The 19,599-nt window shown below is 52.2% G+C and overlaps 4 protein-coding genes across 4 annotated transcripts; 1 reads left to right on the forward strand and 3 right to left on the reverse strand.

Moving 5' to 3' along the window:
* Positions 1 to 2,090: 2,090 nt before the first annotated feature.
* Positions 2,091 to 2,424, reverse strand: DL89DRAFT_272949 (uncharacterized protein; the record flags this gene model as incomplete). Its single annotated transcript, XM_040889025.1, has 1 exon — positions 2,091 to 2,424. A coding segment is annotated over exon 1 (158 nt), but the record flags the coding sequence as incomplete, so codon positions are not given.
* A 229-nt stretch (positions 2,425 to 2,653) lies between these two features.
* On the reverse strand, positions 2,654 to 3,457 carry DL89DRAFT_230420 (ribonuclease T2; the record flags this gene model as incomplete). Its single annotated transcript, XM_040884902.1, has 1 exon — positions 2,654 to 3,457. One exon carries the CDS (start codon positions 3,455 to 3,457, stop codon positions 2,654 to 2,656), a length of 804 nt encoding a protein of 267 aa, XP_040739083.1.
* A 6,830-nt stretch (positions 3,458 to 10,287) lies between these two features.
* On the forward strand, positions 10,288 to 10,980 carry DL89DRAFT_205428 (RNase Sy; the record flags this gene model as incomplete). Its single annotated transcript, XM_040884066.1, has 1 exon — positions 10,288 to 10,980. A coding segment is annotated over one exon (693 nt), but the record flags the coding sequence as incomplete, so codon positions are not given.
* Positions 10,981 to 17,874: 6,894 nt separating this feature from the next.
* DL89DRAFT_63332 (uncharacterized protein) lies at positions 17,875 to 19,353 on the reverse strand. Its single transcript, XM_040891900.1, has one exon. The coding sequence runs from the start codon at positions 19,024 to 19,026 to the stop codon at positions 17,920 to 17,922; it is 1,107 nt and encodes a 368-aa protein (XP_040739085.1). The 5' UTR covers positions 19,027 to 19,353; the 3' UTR covers positions 17,875 to 17,919.
* Between the last annotated feature and the right edge of the window lie 246 nt (positions 19,354 to 19,599).

Raw genomic sequence — 19,599 nt, forward strand, 5'->3', positions numbered from 1 at the left:
GCTTCCATTTGGCATACCTGACCTTCTCCTGCACATCCTCCGGCAGCTCCCCGAACCCTGCCAGTACTTGCAAAAACTGCGATGCAACGATGAAATTCCTGGCTGTCACCTTGGTTGCCCTGCCATTCCGGTCCTCCGTGTCCGCCTTAGCAAACACTTTCAGTGCAAATGTCTTGCAGTGCTGCGAGGCCACTAGGTCATTGGCCATTTTCGGGTCCTCCTTTATCCGCTCCTTCTCCGTCTCCAATTGGTCCAGTAATTGCGATAGTAGGCTTGGCTGGCCGGCGTGTTCGACCCGCTGGCGATAGCCAAGCGGGCCGCGTAGTACGTGCAAAAATACGACACCACTGGGTCCACCGTGGCCAGTTCTTGCGCACGCTGAATGTACGGCGCAATTTGCTTCAACTCGGATGGAAGGTCTGACATTATAAAAACAAAATTGTGTTGAAGTGAGAGAAAAATGCGAGAAATGGATTATCCCAGGTTGTTCTCAATGGTCTTCCAGGAGCATTTTACTTAATCACCCTCCCGTTTCCAGACTGTCGAGTCTTTGCTACGAGCAGGCTAGCAAATAGGTGATGGGTCAGGGAGGTCTGCTACCCTTGGACCCTAACAGCAATGTGTGGAGAAGCAGCGTTCACATAGCACGAAATATGCTGTGTTGCCCACTTGTGCTTCTCCAGCTGGAAAACATGGCCTGCCAACTGTTGTCCCTTCTAAACACGCAACTGCTAATCCCAGCCTTTGTGGAAAGCACATAGCAATCCCCCCCAATCTGCTGATTCTGTGCAAAAGGCCCACTTCCGCAGCCATTGCCTGCTTTTGGGCGGTTATAAACTCCACGCAAACCTCTGGCAACCAAACCATATTTTCCTCTCTATCTTTCGCTTTTTCACCATGTTCACCGTTTTTTGTTCTAGCTCACGTTAACCGCGACAGCATCCCCACTTGTTTTGTCGATACCAATACTACGTTCATTGATGTTGAAACCGAGCAGCAGGCAATAGAACAGCGCAGCGCTTCGGAGGATCCGTTTTTTGTGTTCGAGACCGGGTATTTCACAATCCACAATGTGCCCGACGGTCCGATGAAGTGCAACTACATCTCCAGAAACTGCATTATGAAGGCTTTCTTCTATGGCAGTTTCAGTGCTCATCACTGGAGAGCCCTATCTGAATGTAATGGCCTAAAGTTCAACTCTGAGCCGCCAGTCCTTTACTTTGTCCATGAAGACAACATCGGCGACATACACGGAAACACAACCGAGGACAACACTATTGTCCACTACTACAAGGAGAAAAATCTCGAGCAGTTTGCCGAGATAACCAAAACCACTGAAGGCTGCTGGCAACCACTTCTTCATCGTGTACAAAGATGAAACCTACCAGTGTGTTGATTCCAGCAACATCGACAACAGCTACACTTTTTCAGAAGCTCTCAAGTGGAAAGTCATTTCGACTGTCAGAAAGAACATCGCTGCGATCAACGACTTGAACAAAGTGGATAGAAAGTTCAGGAAGCGCCAACCACCCAGGCGCCTGCTGAACGGAGAGTTCAGGCTCAGGAATGAGGACGGTGACGAGGTGGCTGACGGCGAGCAGTTTTCATTTATCATTCCACGCAGTGACGATGAGGAAGAGGAGAGTGACGACGAGTATGAGCCTGAACAGGACGGAATCAATGTGTTCGATGGTGCGCTAATGGCTAATCCTGGTCGTAGCGATGTGTTTTCCTGCGAGACAATTGATGGGATCCTTTACCTGACACACAACGGCCAGTACTTGTGCTGCCCGGATGACGGTATGAACGATATTCGCGTTTCTCCCGAGCTGCCTGAGCCATCAGACCGCCTCCAGATCAACTACGACGGCAGCGATATTTTGTTCACCAGGTGGGGTGGATCTGTGTTTGCAATGTGTGATTGGGTCAAGTCATCTGTGGGTTGCATTGGATTCTATAACGATGATTACAGCCAGCGGTACAAAGAGCCAATGCGCCTTTGGCTTCTCCAAGGCTAACCTACCCTGTGTCTAGTTGGGTTTGCACTATGACAGAGCTGGCTGTACTCAACTAATATATCGTATTATGATTTTTTTTTCGAGATGCGTTTATTAATAAACCACGCCAGATGTGAATGTGGCTCTGGTCGAGTGGGCCGAGGGGGTCCCTGTATTCCTATGTTGGCATGTAATACCTTGCCGCTGACTCTGAGCAGACTGGAAGATGTACCCTGCGAACCGCAGTCTTCTTTCATTTGCCCATCATCCATGCCATTATCCTTGTTGTGTCTCGGGTACGATACACTTAGATAGACAGCCTCCTACAACTGTCTAGAATACGTTTACTCTCCAAGCACCTTTCCACGACGTATATTGAACGTATGAAATATGCTGTATGAAAGAAGGAAGAAGGAATTGCCAGGTGAAAGGGCAGGTGCCCGTCTAAGTAGTGACGCCGGCCGCCCGGAATAGCATGGCCGGCCATTGTGGCCTAAAGGTCTTGATCTATGGGTTCCTAAAATCATGAGGATTTGAAACCACAAACACATTATACACTCAAGCCTATGCTTGATAGCATGAAGTTGATGACAAACAGGAGCATAAGAGACATTCAGGAGCAGTCAATTTCATGCAGTTCACAAAAATATTTTGGTTTATGCCGATGTCGCTTGAACAGAGGTAGTAGAAACAGACGAACTGGTAGAAGCAGATGAGGTAGTAGATGATGCCGAAGCAGAGGTGGAAGATGAAGAGGCTGATTTCTTCTTGGGGAATTTAAATGGCTTGGTGCACGAGTTCCTGCCCTTAGCCGCCGTAAGGGTATAGTCGCTTGTGAGCTTTACATTGAAGTAGGTTCGCACTTCATTCAAAATCTCCTCAGTCCCATCCGCCGACTGGGTGCACGAGATCTCCACGTCGATATTGAGTTTGGTCTTGATTGCATCCTTGAAGTCTTTCGGATCGACAAGCGCCGTGTCGTCGGGTACAATCCCTTTGCTTGCCAGTGCAGGAATATAATTGTGCGACTTGTGGAGCTTGATGGCGTTGGAGAAGTACTCGACAATGTCCTCGTTCTGGGTGTATGACTTGAAGCACTTTGGGTCAAGAGTTGTTGCACAAGTGCCATGCCTTGTCCACTCCTTCCCCCAGAATTCATCGTGCCTATTGTCGCTGGCCGGCCAGTAAATTAGCATGTCAGCTACCAGCTCAGGCTTTGCTGCCTGGAGAATTGACTTGACCTTCTTCTTCCTTCGAGAATTGTCACATCCAAAGGTCGGAGGGCTCTTTCCTTTGCAAGCACTCGGCCATAGGCCGTGCAGCGTGAACATGTCTGCGGGTCCAACATCCTTGTTCCACTGCTGCGTTAGCACATGGACGCCGTATTGCTCATAGCAACAGGTATCGGCCTTTTTTGCCAATGCCTCAGTCGAACAAGACAGTACATTTTGCGGGCACATGTCATGGGTAAGCTGGGTAGACGTGGGTGCAGCACTGGTTGAGGTGGCAGAATTTGATGCAGTGGACTGGGAGGCGGTCGTCGAAGGGGCAGTTGACACTGATTTGGTCGGTGCGACTGACTTTGTCTTTGACTTTGAGCGGGCAGCTGTCTTCGATTTAGCCACAGGAGCAGAGACAGGAGTAGGCCTGTTTCTACCCGAGGATCCCTTAGAGCCGAACTTGGAGTTTAACTTGGAACCTGTCTTGGAGCCCGACGAAGCACCCAGAGCGATATCGGGGGAGGCAATAAGAACCGCACAGGCAATGAAGGTAATTGAAGCTAGACGCATTGTTTCGTGGGTGAAGTGGAATGAGGATGGTAGGGTAGTGTTGATGCAGAGTTTGGTGGAAAATGCAGGTATACACAAGACTTGATAATGTTGATGATGATGTAGATTACCAAGACAACTGCTGGGGCCGACTCGCTTTTATATGAGATTGCTGTATACTTATGAAAAGAAATTTGCAATTGCCAGTTGCACATAATCATCCTCGATGTGACTAGCTGCTATCTATAGTAGATATCACTGCGATACCACAAAGATACTGGATTCTTTGTGGATAGTGATTTACAAATCTATAATGTTATCAAAGCGATGGCTTCCAGGAAACTAGGATCTTCTCCCACGTACCTGCAATGCGCCCTTTTGGGACTAGCGGTCGCTCTGTGAGGATTCCTGAGTAGAAGCTCTAAAATTAGCCAGTGCATGCGGGCCAGCTGGTGAGTATCAACTAAAAATAGGAATGGTGCTGCAGCATGTAGATCTCCAGGAAGCGAGATAGCTTTGCCATGATTCTGAGATACACCATTAATCCACTGATATTATTAGCATGGCGGCAGTAGCTAGAGGCAGATTATACAGATAGGTGTTGCGCTGACTGTAACGCATTCTTGAGTGAATTGGCCATCAATATTTGTAGCTATTGATGACATCTGCTGCTTTCTCCACATCCGTGGTGTAAGGCTGTTCTGTTTGTTGAATGTGCGGGGATTTTAAAAGTTATATTTAATACTGAAGAAAAGAGAGAACAAGGAATAGACGAGTTGCGCAGGGGCGTTTTCAATACATCCATCTGTGCAACTTATCAGAGGCTAGACTCTACCTCTATATTGTAGGCTGTAGCAGGGCTCTCGTTGGCACCTGGCTTGCTGTCACCTGATTCGGCTGACATGTCGACGTCAGGGACAGCCACACCGGGCGCGCAGCAATATCAAGTAGATAACCTCTTGTGACTGTCGTATTATATTTAATCTTTGTTGCAACTCTCATAATATATTGTTAAATGCATGAAAATATGTTATATACAAATAGAGAAGACGAATCTGAAAGCAAGGAGCAGGTACCTGCATATATAAATAGTGCGTGGTGCATGAAAGCAAGGGAGACTACTGCAGCCCAGAGATGGATGGCATGTGTTCCTGGCATCTCATTGCCTGTTAATTTGAGGAGGATAGTAGATTCTAATAATCTGTGAATAGCAATTGCAAATTGTGATGTGATGTTGCGAGTATCACAAGCTCCTCCTCTGGCCCTACTTACCTTTACAAACTCCAAATCACAATACAACTTTCTTAATAAGTCTGCTCTCACCCAAGTTATACAAGCTGATAACTGGCCATAGTATACATACCTAAGCGCCCAAAATTATCAAATTTACCCTTGTATCTGTCGCAGCAATTGTATGTGTACTCGAAAGAAGCGACACAGTGGCATCCCTTGGTACCTGCTTCCCAGGCCTGGGAGACATTGGCACACAGAAGCAGGACTACAAAGCAGAGAACAAGCTTGAAGGAAAGAGACATGGTTTAAGTAGAAAACGCCCTTGCTGTCGGTATAGGAACGAGGATTGGTAGAGGAAGGTCGCGAGATGGTCTGGTTAGAATGCTATAGAGGTTCAGAAAATATTCAAAGAACAAAGGAGAAAGGACAAAGCTGCTAGCACAAGGAATCCTCGTGGCAGCAGCAAAACATCGCCCTTCTTATAGCTAAGCTGTAGTTTGCGGGGGTAGCCCTGGTTGGCTAGTGATAGTCGATGATCCAAGTTCTGCTGGAGCTGCGATTTCTCAACTCCGCTCCTTGCTGTCATTACGTAGCCTGTCATTCGGACTTTGCGGTTTGAGCAGTATGTGTAACAGTCGGTGGGAATCCCAATATCTCAGATGGTATTGTGGCATCCCTGGATATTGACGTCCGAAATTATTGTTGAGTACAAGGTCCTATTAGGAAAGGTAAAGAGATTCGCTGGAGAGTGAGAGCTGTGCTGTCTGTAGGATGTTGTATTGATGGCTGTTGTGGTCCGGTCGAGTATACGCTGTGGTGCTGGCGCAGACTTGAGTTCGGCCTAGGTAAGGACGGCCTCAACCGAGTCTGTTCATCACGCCACATGCACATATAAAAACCGCGTCCTCCATGTCTACAGGAAGGTTCTTTTTCAGTTCAATTAGCTTCACAATAAACCCCCATGTCCGCTACTTATTTTTGGATATTCATTGCATGTCCGAAGCCTCTATAACTTACACTAGGCGACTAACATCCAGCACCGTGTACTACAAGAGGTGCATATTCGGGATTGAGACAAACACCGCTATCGGCGATCTAGCAGTTCAACTAATGATCGCCACACTTGGGAATCCGCCAGAGCGCGTGTCACTGGAACTGTCACAGGAGTATGCAGTACCCGTTAGCTCAATGAGCGAAGCGTCCCGGAACAGAGAATCAGGAAATTAATGAATGAGAGTGATTGACTCGACCCGAGCGGCTCGAGTAGAGCCAGCTCGGACCAAGTGAGAAGTCACTTTGCCATGGGCGAATGCGCCAGTGGCAGAGCAGCCATATCGTCCGTAACGCCACATTCTCAATAGCAACCCGTCTAATTACTTGTTTGTTTTCTCGTACAATGCCTAAGCTCTTGACCATTTCGTTGTTTAGAGGCTTGTGCGTGCGAACCGCTTGTTTTTGGTCTCCCCAACTGTATAAAGACCAAGGCAGGACCGAATGGCCCTGGTTTCCTCTTCACTTCGTTTTATGTCTCTTTCCCTCACTTGTCTTACGATCCAACACCAACATCTCCCCCTTTATTAAACCGTCTTTACCTTATTCATCCTCGTCTCTAATATGCATATATCCAACATTGCGTTGATTCTCTCGGCAGCAGCAGCATCCCTTGCCAAGCCACTTGGCCGCTTCGGATTTGACCCCCTTACTGGAGCAGTCTCTTTCACCGGTGTCGATGCTGCCGTTGACCCCTTCGGGAACTCGTTTGTGGGTGTCGAGCAGGACACCAGATTGGTCGGCCAGCGCCTTGTCGGCTTTACCCAAAACTCTGCGTCCGGCACCCCAGGCGGCGGTCCTGTCTTTGAGGGTAACGGTGCTATCATTGCTGGCCCTATGTAACCCACCAGTTTTGTGACTACTTTCCAGCGCAACACGCCCTTTAAAACGTAATGTTTTGTTTTTAATGAAAATATCATATTTGAGATTCCACATTCAATAGCCAGCGTTGACGCCTTCAACGTTGATACCATGCGCTTTGGCAAGTTCTGGGTAGTACTTGGCCGCCACATCACGATGGGACGAGATGCGATTCAACACCGTATACGTTCCGGGGTCTTCAAAGTACAGTTCGTTGAACTGGTGGCCCGAATCAGACACTACAGTCTCGGGGCGCTCGTCAAGAATATGCTGCGGGATTTCCAGCGGCGTCAGCTTCTTGTCGATACGCGCTCCGAGGAAAAACGGAATAGAATAGCGCGGCCCGCGGCCCGGTGGTGGGTTCAGCACCCGGTGCGTAGTAGCCACTGCGACCCGCTGCACTAGGTACTCCAGCCCAGTGCCAATGTTAACCACAAAGGTGCCTTTGATTGGCGTCGCGTCGATCCACTCGCCTGCATGATTCTGCACCTGCAACCCAGGCAGATCGTTCGCCTGATACAGAATAGTCAGCAGCGACGAGGTATCGCGGTGCGGGCCGACACCCTGGTCGCCGTCTGTCGCATCTAATTCGTCAATGGCAGGGTATTTCACCAACTTGCCGCGGTGCTGCTGCCCTTTGACCACAAACTCATCCAGCAGAACATTTGGTGCCAGCCCCACTGCCTCGGCGACATACTGGGTCAGCTCCTCTGCCAGATCATTGGCCTGCCTGTGGTAGTCCAGTACCGCATCGCGAAATCCGGGCAGCACACTCTCATCGGGCCATAGATTGGGGCCGGTTAGGCGCTCATGAATTGGCCGTCCCTCTTGCCACCGCTGGGTGAGCTCGTTGGCGAAATCAAACTGCTCGCGGTTGTCCTTCTTGTTCTTTGTAATCTCATTGCCCTGGACGCTGTAGCCGAGGAAGGTCGGTGAGTGGATCTTGTCAGTCTTGAGTTTCTCTGCCAGTGGGAGGTCAAAATACTTGATAGTGAGGGAGGTGAGGTGGTCAAGGAATGTTTGAGTGATGTTGTGGCCAGCGATGTAGAAGAAGCCAACATGGATCAGCGCGTGCTTGAGGTCGTGCAAAAAGCGGGGCTTGTTGGTTCTAGCTACGGCCAGGTCAAGCACAGGGATGGAGCTGAAGTCGGGCGCTGTCATGTTGTAAATAGTGGATACAGTAGAAAGCGAATGATAGAGAGTCGGGACGTAGAAAAAGGCCAGAGCCCTATGAATTTATACCTGACAGGATTTTGAGCGGCCGCAAATAAGGAATTCGTCGGTGGCCACCAAGAGCCAAAGTGTGACCGTTGAAAATTGCGACATCAGCACTGTCTGACAAATAGTGGCACGGGACAGCGTGTGGTTTGGAAATTTGCCGTGGGAATGGCGTGCTTCAGTGCCGCATATTCCGCATGTAATAATCTGCCAATCTGCAATTTCAGTGCATTTCAGGGGGTGCCTCTTTTGCTTGTTCTGCTCGTTTGCCATAGATAGGGGTGTTTTTTTACAGTTATGGACTGTGTAATGAGATGAATAGAAAGGTATCGTGTGTTAATTCCTGGGTGATAAGAAAACCTGCCTGTAGAATAAGTACAAATATTAGGGTAAGATTAATTCAACCACGTAAAAAGACGTTCAATAGTAGAGTGAAAGTGTTAACTCAAAAGAGTACATAGGAATGACTGGACAGGTATGGAGTGGCTGTTGACCAACAAGGGCAGCGGCGACTTCTGCATCTGTTAGTAGGACAGCTTTAAATCCCGTGTATACATACTTGGTCTTGCACATATTGCTGATTACTAAATAGAAAGATGACTGTGGATCATTTCCACATTTGATCAAGACAGGGCTATCTCCAGTACCATTACTATTGAGGATGCAGTAGTTGTTGTTAACCTTCAAAGAGTCCAGTAGTTATGAGCTTTGTAGAATGAATATGACTAGAAATTGCTGAGGAGAAAAAGGGAGGATGGGGCCGTTCCGGTCTACAATGTTTATATAGGTGAGTATTTGGATCTGCACATGGTGACGAAGGGCATGAGGTTGTCCGAATGTCAACAGATGTAAGACCAGATGAAGGTGTAGTGTTCAGGTGCAATTGCAAGGCCTTACAGTATTGTCTTGTTGCGCGCCCGCTGTGGCTGTCCCTGACGTCGACATGTCAGCCGAATCAGGTGACAGCAAGCCAGGTGCCAACGAGAGCCCTGCTACAGCCTACGATATGGAGGTAGAGTCTAGCCTCTGATAAGTTGCACAGACGGCCGTATTGAAAACGCCCCTGCGCAACTCGTCTATTCCCTGTTCTCTCTTTTCTTCAGTATTAAATATAACTTTTAAAATCCCCGCACATTCAACAAACAGAACAGCCTTACACCACGGATGTGGAGAAAGCAGCAGATGTCATCAATAGCTACAAATATTGATGGCCAATTCACTCAAGAATGCGTTACAGTCAGCGCAACACCTATCTGTATAATCTGCCTCTAGCTACTGCCGCCATGCTAATAATATCAGTGGATTAATGGTGTATCTCAGAATCATGGCAAAGCTATCTCGCTTCCTGGAGATCTACATGCTGCAGCACCATTCCTATTTTTAGTTGATACTCACCAGCTGGCCCGCATGCACTGGCTAATTTTAGAGCTTCTACTCAGGAATCCTCACAGAGCGACCGCTAGTCCCAAAAGGGCGCATTGCAGGTACGTGGGAGAAGATCCTAGTTTCCTAGAAGCCATCGCTTTGATAACATTATAGATTTGTAAATCACTATCCACAAAGAATCCAGTATCTTTGTGGTATCGCAGTGATATCTACTATAGATAGCAGCTAGTCACATCGAGGATGATTATGTGCAACTGGCAATTGCAAATTTCTTTTCATAAGTATACAGCAATCTCATATAAAAGCGAGTCGGCCCCAGCAGTTGTCTTGGTAATCTACATCATCATCAACATTATCAAGTCTTGTGTATACCTGCATTTTCCACCAAACTCTGCATCAACACTACCCTACCATCCTCATTCCACTTCACCCACGAAACAATGCGTCTAGCTTCAATTACCTTCATTGCCTGTGCGGTTCTTATTGCCTCCCCCGATATCGCTCTGGGTGCTTCGTCGGGCTCCAAGACAGGTTCCAAGTTAAACTCCAAGTTCGGCTCTAAGGGATCCTCGGGTAGAAACAGGCCTACTCCTGTCTCTGCTCCTGTGGCTAAATCGAAGACAGCTGCCCGCTCAAAGTCAAAGACAAAGTCAGTCGCACCGACCAAATCAGTGTCAACTGCCCCTTCGACGACCGCCTCCCAGTCCACTGCATCAAATTCTGCCACCTCAACCAGTGCTGCACCCACGTCTACCCAGCTTACCCATGACATGTGCCCGCAAAATGTACTGTCTTGTTCGACTGAGGCATTGGCAAAAAAGGCCGATACCTGTTGCTATGAGCAATACGGCGTCCATGTGCTAACGCAGCAGTGGAACAAGGATGTTGGACCCGCAGACATGTTCACGCTGCACGGCCTATGGCCGAGTGCTTGCAAAGGAAAGAGCCCTCCGACCTTTGGATGTGACAATTCTCGAAGGAAGAAGAAGGTCAAGTCAATTCTCCAGGCAGCAAAGCCTGAGCTGGTAGCTGACATGCTAATTTACTGGCCGGCCAGCGACAATAGGCACGATGAATTCTGGGGGAAGGAGTGGACAAGGCATGGCACTTGTGCAACAACTCTTGACCCAAAGTGCTTCAAGTCATACACCCAGAACGAGGACATTGTCGAGTACTTCTCCAACGCCATCAAGCTCCACAAGTCGCACAATTATATTCCTGCACTGGCAAGCAAAGGGATTGTACCCGACGACACGGCGCTTGTCGATCCGAAAGACTTCAAGGATGCAATCAAGACCAAACTCAATATCGACGTGGAGATCTCGTGCACCCAGTCGGCGGATGGGACTGAGGAGATTTTGAATGAAGTGCGAACCTACTTCAATGTAAAGCTCACAAGCGACTATACCCTTACGGCGGCTAAGGGCAGGAACTCGTGCACCAAGCCATTTAAATTCCCCAAGAAGAAATCAGCCTCTTCATCTTCCACCTCTGCTTAGGCATCATCTACTACCTCGTCTGCTTCTACCAGTTCGTCTGTTTCTACTACCTCTGTTCAAGCGACATCAGCATAAACCAAAATATTTTTGTGAGCTGCATTAAATTGACTGCTCCTAAATGTCTCTTATGTTCCTGTTTGTCATCAACGAAGAATGGTATATTCCTTATCCCATTTTCTGGTCACTGCAGCTTGTGTACCATTACAGAGAAAACATCCACAATTGGCGTCCTTCAAACAGCATCGACGGTGTCTACAGCCTCCTTTGCCTCTTTCCAGATCTCTAGATTCTTCTCGGCCCACTCGAGGTGCATCTTGGACATGGCTACCAAGACGGCCTTGACTTCGCGCATCTTTTGCTTCTGGAAGCGGTCCAGGTTGTCTTGCGTGCTTGTGTTGACCAGCACCAGGTCGTTGCTCAGCATCTCGAGCTGCTCCTCCAGAATGCTGATCTTGTCCGAGGCCCGGCCGATCTGGTTGCGGCGCATCTGCTCGGGGTCCACGTCCATCATGCCATTGAGTGCGTACGTCAGGCGGTTCATGATGCCGTCGCCCAGGGCCTTTGGAGACCGCAAGAGACGCGACCCGAATGTCGATGATGAGGCCAGTGGCGGTGGGTTACTGGGAGCGGGTGACGTTTGTGGCGCGGTCCGCACGTGCAAGCCGCCTTCAGGGCTTAGCAGGTTACTGCTGTAGCGATTTCCCAGAGCCGGTGTCGATGCTGCCATCGCATTGTGCTGCGATTGCGGGAATGGCTCGCCCACAGAGCTGCCAGCTCCAAACGTAGGTGGCTGTTGCTGTTGCGGTAGTTGTTGTTGCTGCTGCTGCTGGTGATGGTGGTACTCACGAGCATTCCTGCTCAGCACCTGCCCAGCCAAAGTCTTGCTGCCAATGAATTCAGACTTGGCCATGTGCTCGTCGGCGGTCTCGCTGCGCACACGCGACCGGGCCCTGGGCCGCGGCAGAGTGCTGCCAATGCCGCCCCACATGCTAGACTCCTCCTGCTGGAACTGGGCCAGCGGATCGTCTTCGTCAACATCGTCGGCACACTTGTTCTTACTGTCTAGATCACCGCCGAGCGCCGACAAGCTGTTGCGGTGGTTGCGAGACCTGGCCGTGCCAAGCAGAGAATCGCCGCTGGTGGCTGTGCCTGACCGCGACCGCAGGCCAGGGCCACTGGGTGGTATCTCTCGATCCTCGGGGATGCTGTGTGGAGCCAGCGTCGGCGTGAACTCGGGGTGGTGTGTGTCGACATAGGACGCAGTTGAGCCGATGCTGGCACCACGCGATCTTATTGAGCCAGCGGGCACATTGACCGATGACGCAGCATCGGTGTTTGCTCTCTGCGGCGTGACAAAGCCATTGGGGTCGACATCTTCGGGTTCGCTAAAGTTCCCTGGGTTTGCAGCAGCGGCAGCGGTTGTAGTAGTCGGCGAGACCTTGGTGCCGCTTGTCTCAAGCACCTGCGCCAGTTTCTTTGCTTCGTCGTCGGCCTGGAGCAGCGTGTCGAGCTTCTTCTTCTGATACAGCAGAGCATCCTGGGTGTTGTCGACCTGCAGGTTCTTGAGCATTCGGAACCGGAGGACCTGCTTGATGATGCTGGCGTACTGCGAGTACTCGTGAATAGGCTCGCTCATATCGGCCTCCATGCTACGCAGCAGGGCGTTAATCTCAATGTACGAGCTATCAATAGCCTGGCCTGCCTTTTCGATTGCCGCTGCCAAGTCCTCGCGCTGATTGTCCAGCAGACTGAATCCGTTGAGCACAGCGCCAAGCTCCGCGTAGTCACCTGACAGCTCGCCCAGCTTGCGATAAATCTTGCGCTCGCTCTTCTCAACTACGCCCGAGAACTGATTCGAGTAGCGGTTCGTAAACAGCTCGCAATCCATCCACCGTGCCTCGACGTTTCGAATCGGCGCCAGCGTGCTGGGCACAGGCACGTCTGCTGCAAGACTGTTCGTGGCAGCAATTTTGGGCATCTGCACGCTGGTGCCGTCCGCGATGGATGATCCCGGAGAGCACGACGGGGAGGAGTACAGCGGCGTCTTGGGCAGGTTGGTGACGACTGGCGAGTGCAGCACTTCGGTCCATGACACGCCGTTTTCAAAGAAGCGGTGCACAATGTGCTCGCTGCTCAGAATCGGGTGTTCGACCAGGTGGTTCAGGAACCGCTCCAGCATACGCTTGCGGCGCTCGATAATGTACTGGTCTTCTTTGGCTCGCTTTTGCAGCACTGCATACTGCGTGATTGAGTGCTTCTCGGGAATCGGCGGGACAATAAACGTCGGATACAGACGGCACAGGCACATTCGCAGCGACTCAAATTCGCTGTAGCGGCGCTTCACTTCGTAGTCGCCAAAGATGATCGAGTACGCAATAAATGACGAGCCGTTATCGCTCAGCTTCTCGGCGTCGCTAATGTGGACGACATTGTAGAATTGCGGCGCTTGGTAGCCGATTTCGCCCTGCTCGTTGCGTTGCTGCTGCTCGCTGGCTTCGTCGAGCAGCTCGTGCAGGTGCCGGTCGATGGCACAACAGTAATCATCAACTTCGGTCATTGCCAGACGTGATAGAGAGGAAAAAATATAAATTTACAGGCTGATTGGAGCAAAAGAGGAGAAAAATGCCAGAGAGCAGAGATGACGTGTGTCAGCTGGGCATCATGCCAACAAATAGCATCTTTTTTTTTTTTCGTCACAGCGGATTGTCATCAGGCCTGTATTGAGAATGAGCAGGCAAGTTTAAATAGCCTGTATTGAGATTGAAAACTTTTGTACAGCTGGTCCGGTTCGCTTCTCAGCGGGGGAATGCAGCGCCGAGCGGCGGCACAGGGGAGATGGACATTGCGATCATCTGGTCAACAACGCCCTCCTCGTCATCGTCGTCGTCGCCGGCACCTTCGATCGGCTCACCATCCTCGTCACTGTCCTCGTCGTCGTCGTCACCGCCAACATTCCTCCACTCGAGGTAGATGGGGTCGATGTACTGGCGCGAGATGGGCAGGGCCATAGGGTCGAACGGGAAGAATGTATCGAGCTCCTTGCGCAGCAAGTTGCTGATGCTGTTGCGTGCAGGCTCGTCGGACTCTTCGGTATTGGTGCTGCGCTTGTTCTGCTGGATCAGCGCGTAGCAGAACAAAAAATTTGTCTGGGAGGCCACAGCAGCAAACTGCTGGGCGACGGCAGCAGAGCAGGCACGCAGCGGGTTGAGCTTCGAGAAAACAACACGCTGGATGCCCTCAACCTCAGGGCACCAGCGCAAGCTGTCCAGCTCGGTCTCGACCAGCGGCTGGCCGTCCTGCGCCGTGGCCAGGTCTCTCCAGCGGAAGCAGAACAGGTACAACACCGCCTGTGTCACAGCGTAAAACACTGCATGCCGCTCAAAGTCTACGTGCAGCGAGCTGGCCGACACTGCCTTGGAAGACAGCGCCTGGGCATACGACCGCACCGGATCCTTCTCCTGCTGCTCCTGCCAATCGAGGTACGCGTTCGCCCACTGCACCAGCACACCCATGACATTCCGGACGATCTGCGTCGAGATAAAGGCGGCACGCGCAACAAAGCTGCCCAGGTATGAGGCCGCAGCTACTTTGGCCACACTCGACACCCGGCCAGTGTTGAGATTGCGCACGGGGTCGCCTACCTTGCCCATCATGGTGCCCAGGAACACATCAGCGTACTGGGGGTCCTTGGCGCACAGGAAGAACACAAAAAATTGTGTGTAGCGCGATTTGAACGTTGGCAGAATGATTGTGTCGAACAGATCCAGGATCAGGAGGAATAGCCGCGAGGCAGACTCTGGCATCGCGCCCTGTTGTAGGTCCAGCGCTATGTGCCGGTCGAGCCAGGCAAAGAGCACGTTCATCATTGCGTCGAGCTTGGAGATAATCGGCCGGGCATCGTAGCTGACCTTGCCCAGGTCATTCTCCTCGTCCTCATCGTCTTCGTCATCACTCGAATCCGAGTCGGAGCCGGAGTCAGACTCTGACGGGGCATCCCCATCGTCATTACCCTTCGTATCTACGTCATCATCCTCAAACTCGAACACGCCATCCTCCTCAGGCTCCGCCTGCTTCTGCTGCATTTCTTCCTCATCCTCTTCCAAATCCTCCAGCTCCACCTGCACCTCAACATCGATCTGAATTACGCGGTTAAGCACCACCGCCAGCACATCCTTTCTGACGCTTTCTGCATACTCGAGGCACCGCAGCGTGTTCTGCAAAAACACCACCTGCACGTTGATTTTGGCGGTCTTGAAAGGGCACTTTTCCACAATGGCCGCAGCCAGACTGGTGCCGCAGGTTGGGATTGTCCGATACACCTCTTTGATGACCGCATGAACACGCTCGTGGACTATTCCCGCACCCTCCTCGCCCTTGTGGCTGCCAAATGAAAACCACCGCACCATCGAGTTCATCGCGTACGGTACCCACGCTGGGTGTGCTGACAGGATCTGGATCACCAGCGTTGCGTACCGGTGGACGAATCGCTCGTCTGGGTTGACCACCCAGTCGCTGAAGAAAATTGTGTTGATCAGGTCGCGGTAGGTGATGGTCAGACTCGATACATTCTCCGACAGCGCAGCCAGCCAGGGCGACACCTCCTCCGCGTATTTGTCTGCAGTCAGCGGCGACGCATTCCGTGTATACGAGAACACCTTGATGAGCTTGAAGTACTCGTCCATTTTACCCTACGAAACAACAAAAGCTGTCGGCCTCAGCAAAAATGAACGGGCACTGCTAGCTAGTGCGGAAAGGGCATCCAGAAATGGGCCAAGTACACTCACCTCCTTCACTTGCTGGAGAGCGTTCTCTGTGAATTTCCGCAGAAACACCGCCTTGTCGATGGCTAGTCCTGCAGGCAGCTGCTGTTCCTCTGTCGTGGCCACTGGCAGCCGGATCGGCTCCTTGAGCGACACTGTCTTGTTGTTCGCCATTTGAATGTATGTGAAAGGGTGTGGTTTATGTAAATGTTGAGTAGACAGGAAGGCAAGAGCAGCAACCTTGTTCTGCAGTCTTAACAAGACGAGGAAAAAAAAAAAAGTTGCGGCGAAAAAAAAAAAGCTGACTCGGCTTGCTCAGCAGTCGGCGGCTCGAGCCGATCGACAGAGGTGTGCAGTGGGACGAGCAGCAGTGATAGTTGATCAAGGCAGCTCGCTTTGTTTTAGCTTTGTGCATTTCTCCAATTCGCCATGTTTTCTATCCGCCTACTTCTTTCTCGCGCAGCTGCTGCTGCCCCCCGCAGAGCTGTCGTCTGGTGCCAGCCGCACCGTGCTCAGCTCGCCAGCACGCAGCGTCTCTATGCAACCAGCATCGACAATGGCATGACTCCGAGCCAGCAGGCCAACGAGCACATGCGCCAGGGTATCGATGAAATGTCTCGAGGCAACCTGGCCCAGGCGCTCAACAGCTTCTCGCACTCACTAGCACTGAATCCGACTGCCGATGGGCACTACAACAACGGCATATGTCTCTACTCGCTGGGGAACGTGGACGAGGCGCTGGACCACTGGGAGAAGGCACTGAGCATTGATCCATCGCAGGCCGACGCCCATGTCAATGCAGGCAATGTATATTTCATGAACAAGAAGGATGCGGACAGCGCGATCAGGCACCTGAAGAAGGCAATTGAGCTGTCGCCAAAGGATGCGGAAATCCAGTTCAACCTGGCCTGTATATACGAGGCAACCAGCCAGCTCGAGTGGGCCATCAAGATGTACGACAGTGCGGCAAGGCTGGGCCTGGAGAAGGCAAAGACACATATGCGCAATGCAGTGGCAAAGCAGATGAAAAAGTCCATCTGAACAACCACGTAATCAATAAATACATAAAGTGGAAAGGGGTAACAAATATTTTACAGACGATTACTATCAGCAGCAGCCGTTGTTGGAATTTGATGCGCACACGCACGGCCCGAGCCACCATAGGAGGCAGTTGTAGCACAGGTGGAATGGCGATGCAAGGGCTGCGCGCACAGTGCCCGACCGCCTCGATGTCGCCATGCTGGATGGTCGGTGCGATCGATACACGTGCCGCCAGGAACTGTCCACCAGCGGGTTTCGCCCAGCACTGTCGACAGCGACACTAGCACCTGGTCGCTGGGCATTGGCTGCTGGTACTTGAACAGGCACCATGCGGGGACGGCCGCTCATATGCCGCTTGTTGCGCTTGCGCGCGTGCCTGCTTGAAGATGACCAGAACGAGCATCGGCAGCTGAAGCAGTCGCAGCAGGCAATCTCTAGATCCGTGTTGGAGTTGGCATCGGTTTCGGGGTCCAGATCCAGCACCTGCATCTCATAGATATCCGCTGGACGCCTTTGCCTGCGCCATTTGGCGAGACTGCTGCGGTAGAGGCGGGGCAGGCGATGGAAGGGCATCTGGACCACCACTGCCTTGTTTGCTTCTGCGGAGGCAGTCAGCAGAGTAGGCGAGCGCGAGTGCGCAGTTAGCGCTCGCTGCGACCGGTGCTTGAGCTGAGACTTTAGGTCAGCTACAGGCCCCCTGCTGGTCTTGGCCTCGCGATCTGAGCTTGACGCTTCGTGCGCTGTGCTCTGACCCGTTGTTTCTGTCTCAGACTGCCTGGTCCCTGAAGTGGACATGTTTCCGGTCACTGTTGCCCGCCGCCGCCTTAACCCAGATGTATCTCTGGCTGCTTTCCCGGGGCTCGCCCACGGCTCTGGTCGGGCTGGTTCGGCCATGCTGCTGCGTCGACCCGCAGAGAAAAAAGACGACCCAGAGCTGAGCTTGGGGAACAGGTTTGGGCACTCAGCAGGGATCTCGCAGCAGTCGCCGGTCTTGTCGTTGTGGCCTGGGTGGTAGAACGAGGGCATGCCTTCGGGTAGGCTGCTTTGGTTCGGCGCCTGTGACGGGGGCCCGTTGGCAATGTGCCGCACAGAAATGGTGTGCGAATCAGGCTGCCCTTCGGTTGCCAGCAGAGTCGGGTTGGGTCGGGAACTGGTACTGTGGCATAGTCCCCGCCTTGCTAGCGCTTACATCCAGTCCGTTGGAGCGGCGGCGGAGCAGGCTCATACGGAAATCTGCCTCGTTGCTGGCCTGAGTAGCAGCCGCCGTGGGCTCAGAAGGCTGTTTTGGGGTCTCCAGCAGGCTGACATGAGGTGTTTGCTGGACAGCAGCATTTGAGGCGCGGATGCTGGCAGCCGACTCCTGCTGCTCTTGCAGGGGCTCGAGGAGGAACCCTGATTCCTCCTTTTCCACTGGCACCATTATCAGATGCCGGTTGCTGTGGACAGTGGACTGGACGGCTGTGTTTGCCTGTGTCGGCATGCCACTACTGGTCCACGACCCAAAGACATCGTTGCTGAGGAGGTCCGAAAAGCTGACAATTTCTGCCGACTCCTGCACGCCAGGGGCCGCTAGCCTGGCTGCAGACTTGGCGGCTGTGGCTGCCACAGCTTCGGCTTCAGCAGCAGCCTCTGCCATACCCTTCTTTGACCCGTCACTCGGGTCCTTCATGGACACCTCTTTGCCATCAACCCTGATAACATAGTTATGCGCATCTCTATCGGGGCCATCGTCGAGCTCGCTCAACGCAAACGAGCCAATATCCGACTCGGCAATAGACATACCGGCCAGGTCGTAGCCAGCATCAGTCACATACGACTCAATATTGTGTCGCTCGATATCATCGCGCGGCACAATATCCTCGTCAGCGAGGCTGTCGCCCGATGTGTGCATCAGGATCTCGACGGCCTGGTGGCGCCGGATGACCTCCTTGCCGCCTTTAGTCCATTCCTGGTCGAGCTTCTTGACGTCGTCAGACTTTGGCATCCGGCTGCGCGCGGGCTCCAGAGTACTGGTTCGACGTGAACGTGGGTGGCTAGTGCCCCGCGGCTCAGTAGATGCCTTGGACTCGGTACTGAGAGGCGGAGCATGAGGCTTCGGCCCCTGAGCATCTGGTGCATGTGCAGGGGGCTGGGCCGGTGTAGTAGAAGCATGTACTTCTGGCTGCATGGGCTCTGCCGTCGACACATGGGCTGCCAGGTCCTTCCCAGTCATCAGCCTCTCCCGGGACGTGCTCTTGGCACGGCGCGTGCTGCCTTGTGACCTTCTGCGGACAGCACTATATCTGTCCTGCGCTTGATCTCGACCATTTGTGGCTTGCTATTAACACTGGCTGGTGGCTCTGAAGGACGAGCTAGATCGATAGGAATTGCGGAGAGCGGCGTAGATAGAGGTGCAGATAGAGGTGCAGCGAAGGGTGCAGCGAAGGGTGCAGAGGCAGCAGGGATTGGCATAGCTCCAGTACTGGTCACCTGCCGCTGGGAACTCAGCGACGCGGTAGTAAACCCAGCAGGCGGCAGAACAGACACACCTCTCACGTTACCTGCAGACGGCACTACAGCAGTACCAGTGACTGCGCGAGCCGCAGAACTGACCGCCTGGTACATTCTATTAACATGGGGCTCGCCCGAGTCAATTACCACCGGCTGACGCGACACCTGCCTTGAGCCCTGGCCCACATCACTACCGCCGTCGACAAACACCAGCTGGGATTTCAAAGCAACCTGGCTCTTAACCACAGCTGACGGCGGGCGGCAACGTGCCTCTGGCTGCATCTCGGGCAGCTCC

Source organism: Linderina pennispora (genome assembly GCF_002104995.1).
Source record: "Linderina pennispora strain ATCC 12442 chromosome Unknown DL89scaffold_148, whole genome shotgun sequence".
NCBI classification, from domain to species: domain Eukaryota; kingdom Fungi; phylum Kickxellomycota; class Kickxellomycetes; order Kickxellales; family Kickxellaceae; genus Linderina; species Linderina pennispora.

What these genes read in the sequence shown, in the direction of transcription:
- DL89DRAFT_63332 (XM_040891900.1), bottom strand. Translation starts at nt 19,026, where the DNA reads ATGACTGGGAAGGACCTGGCAGCCCATGTGTCGACGGCAGAGCCCATG.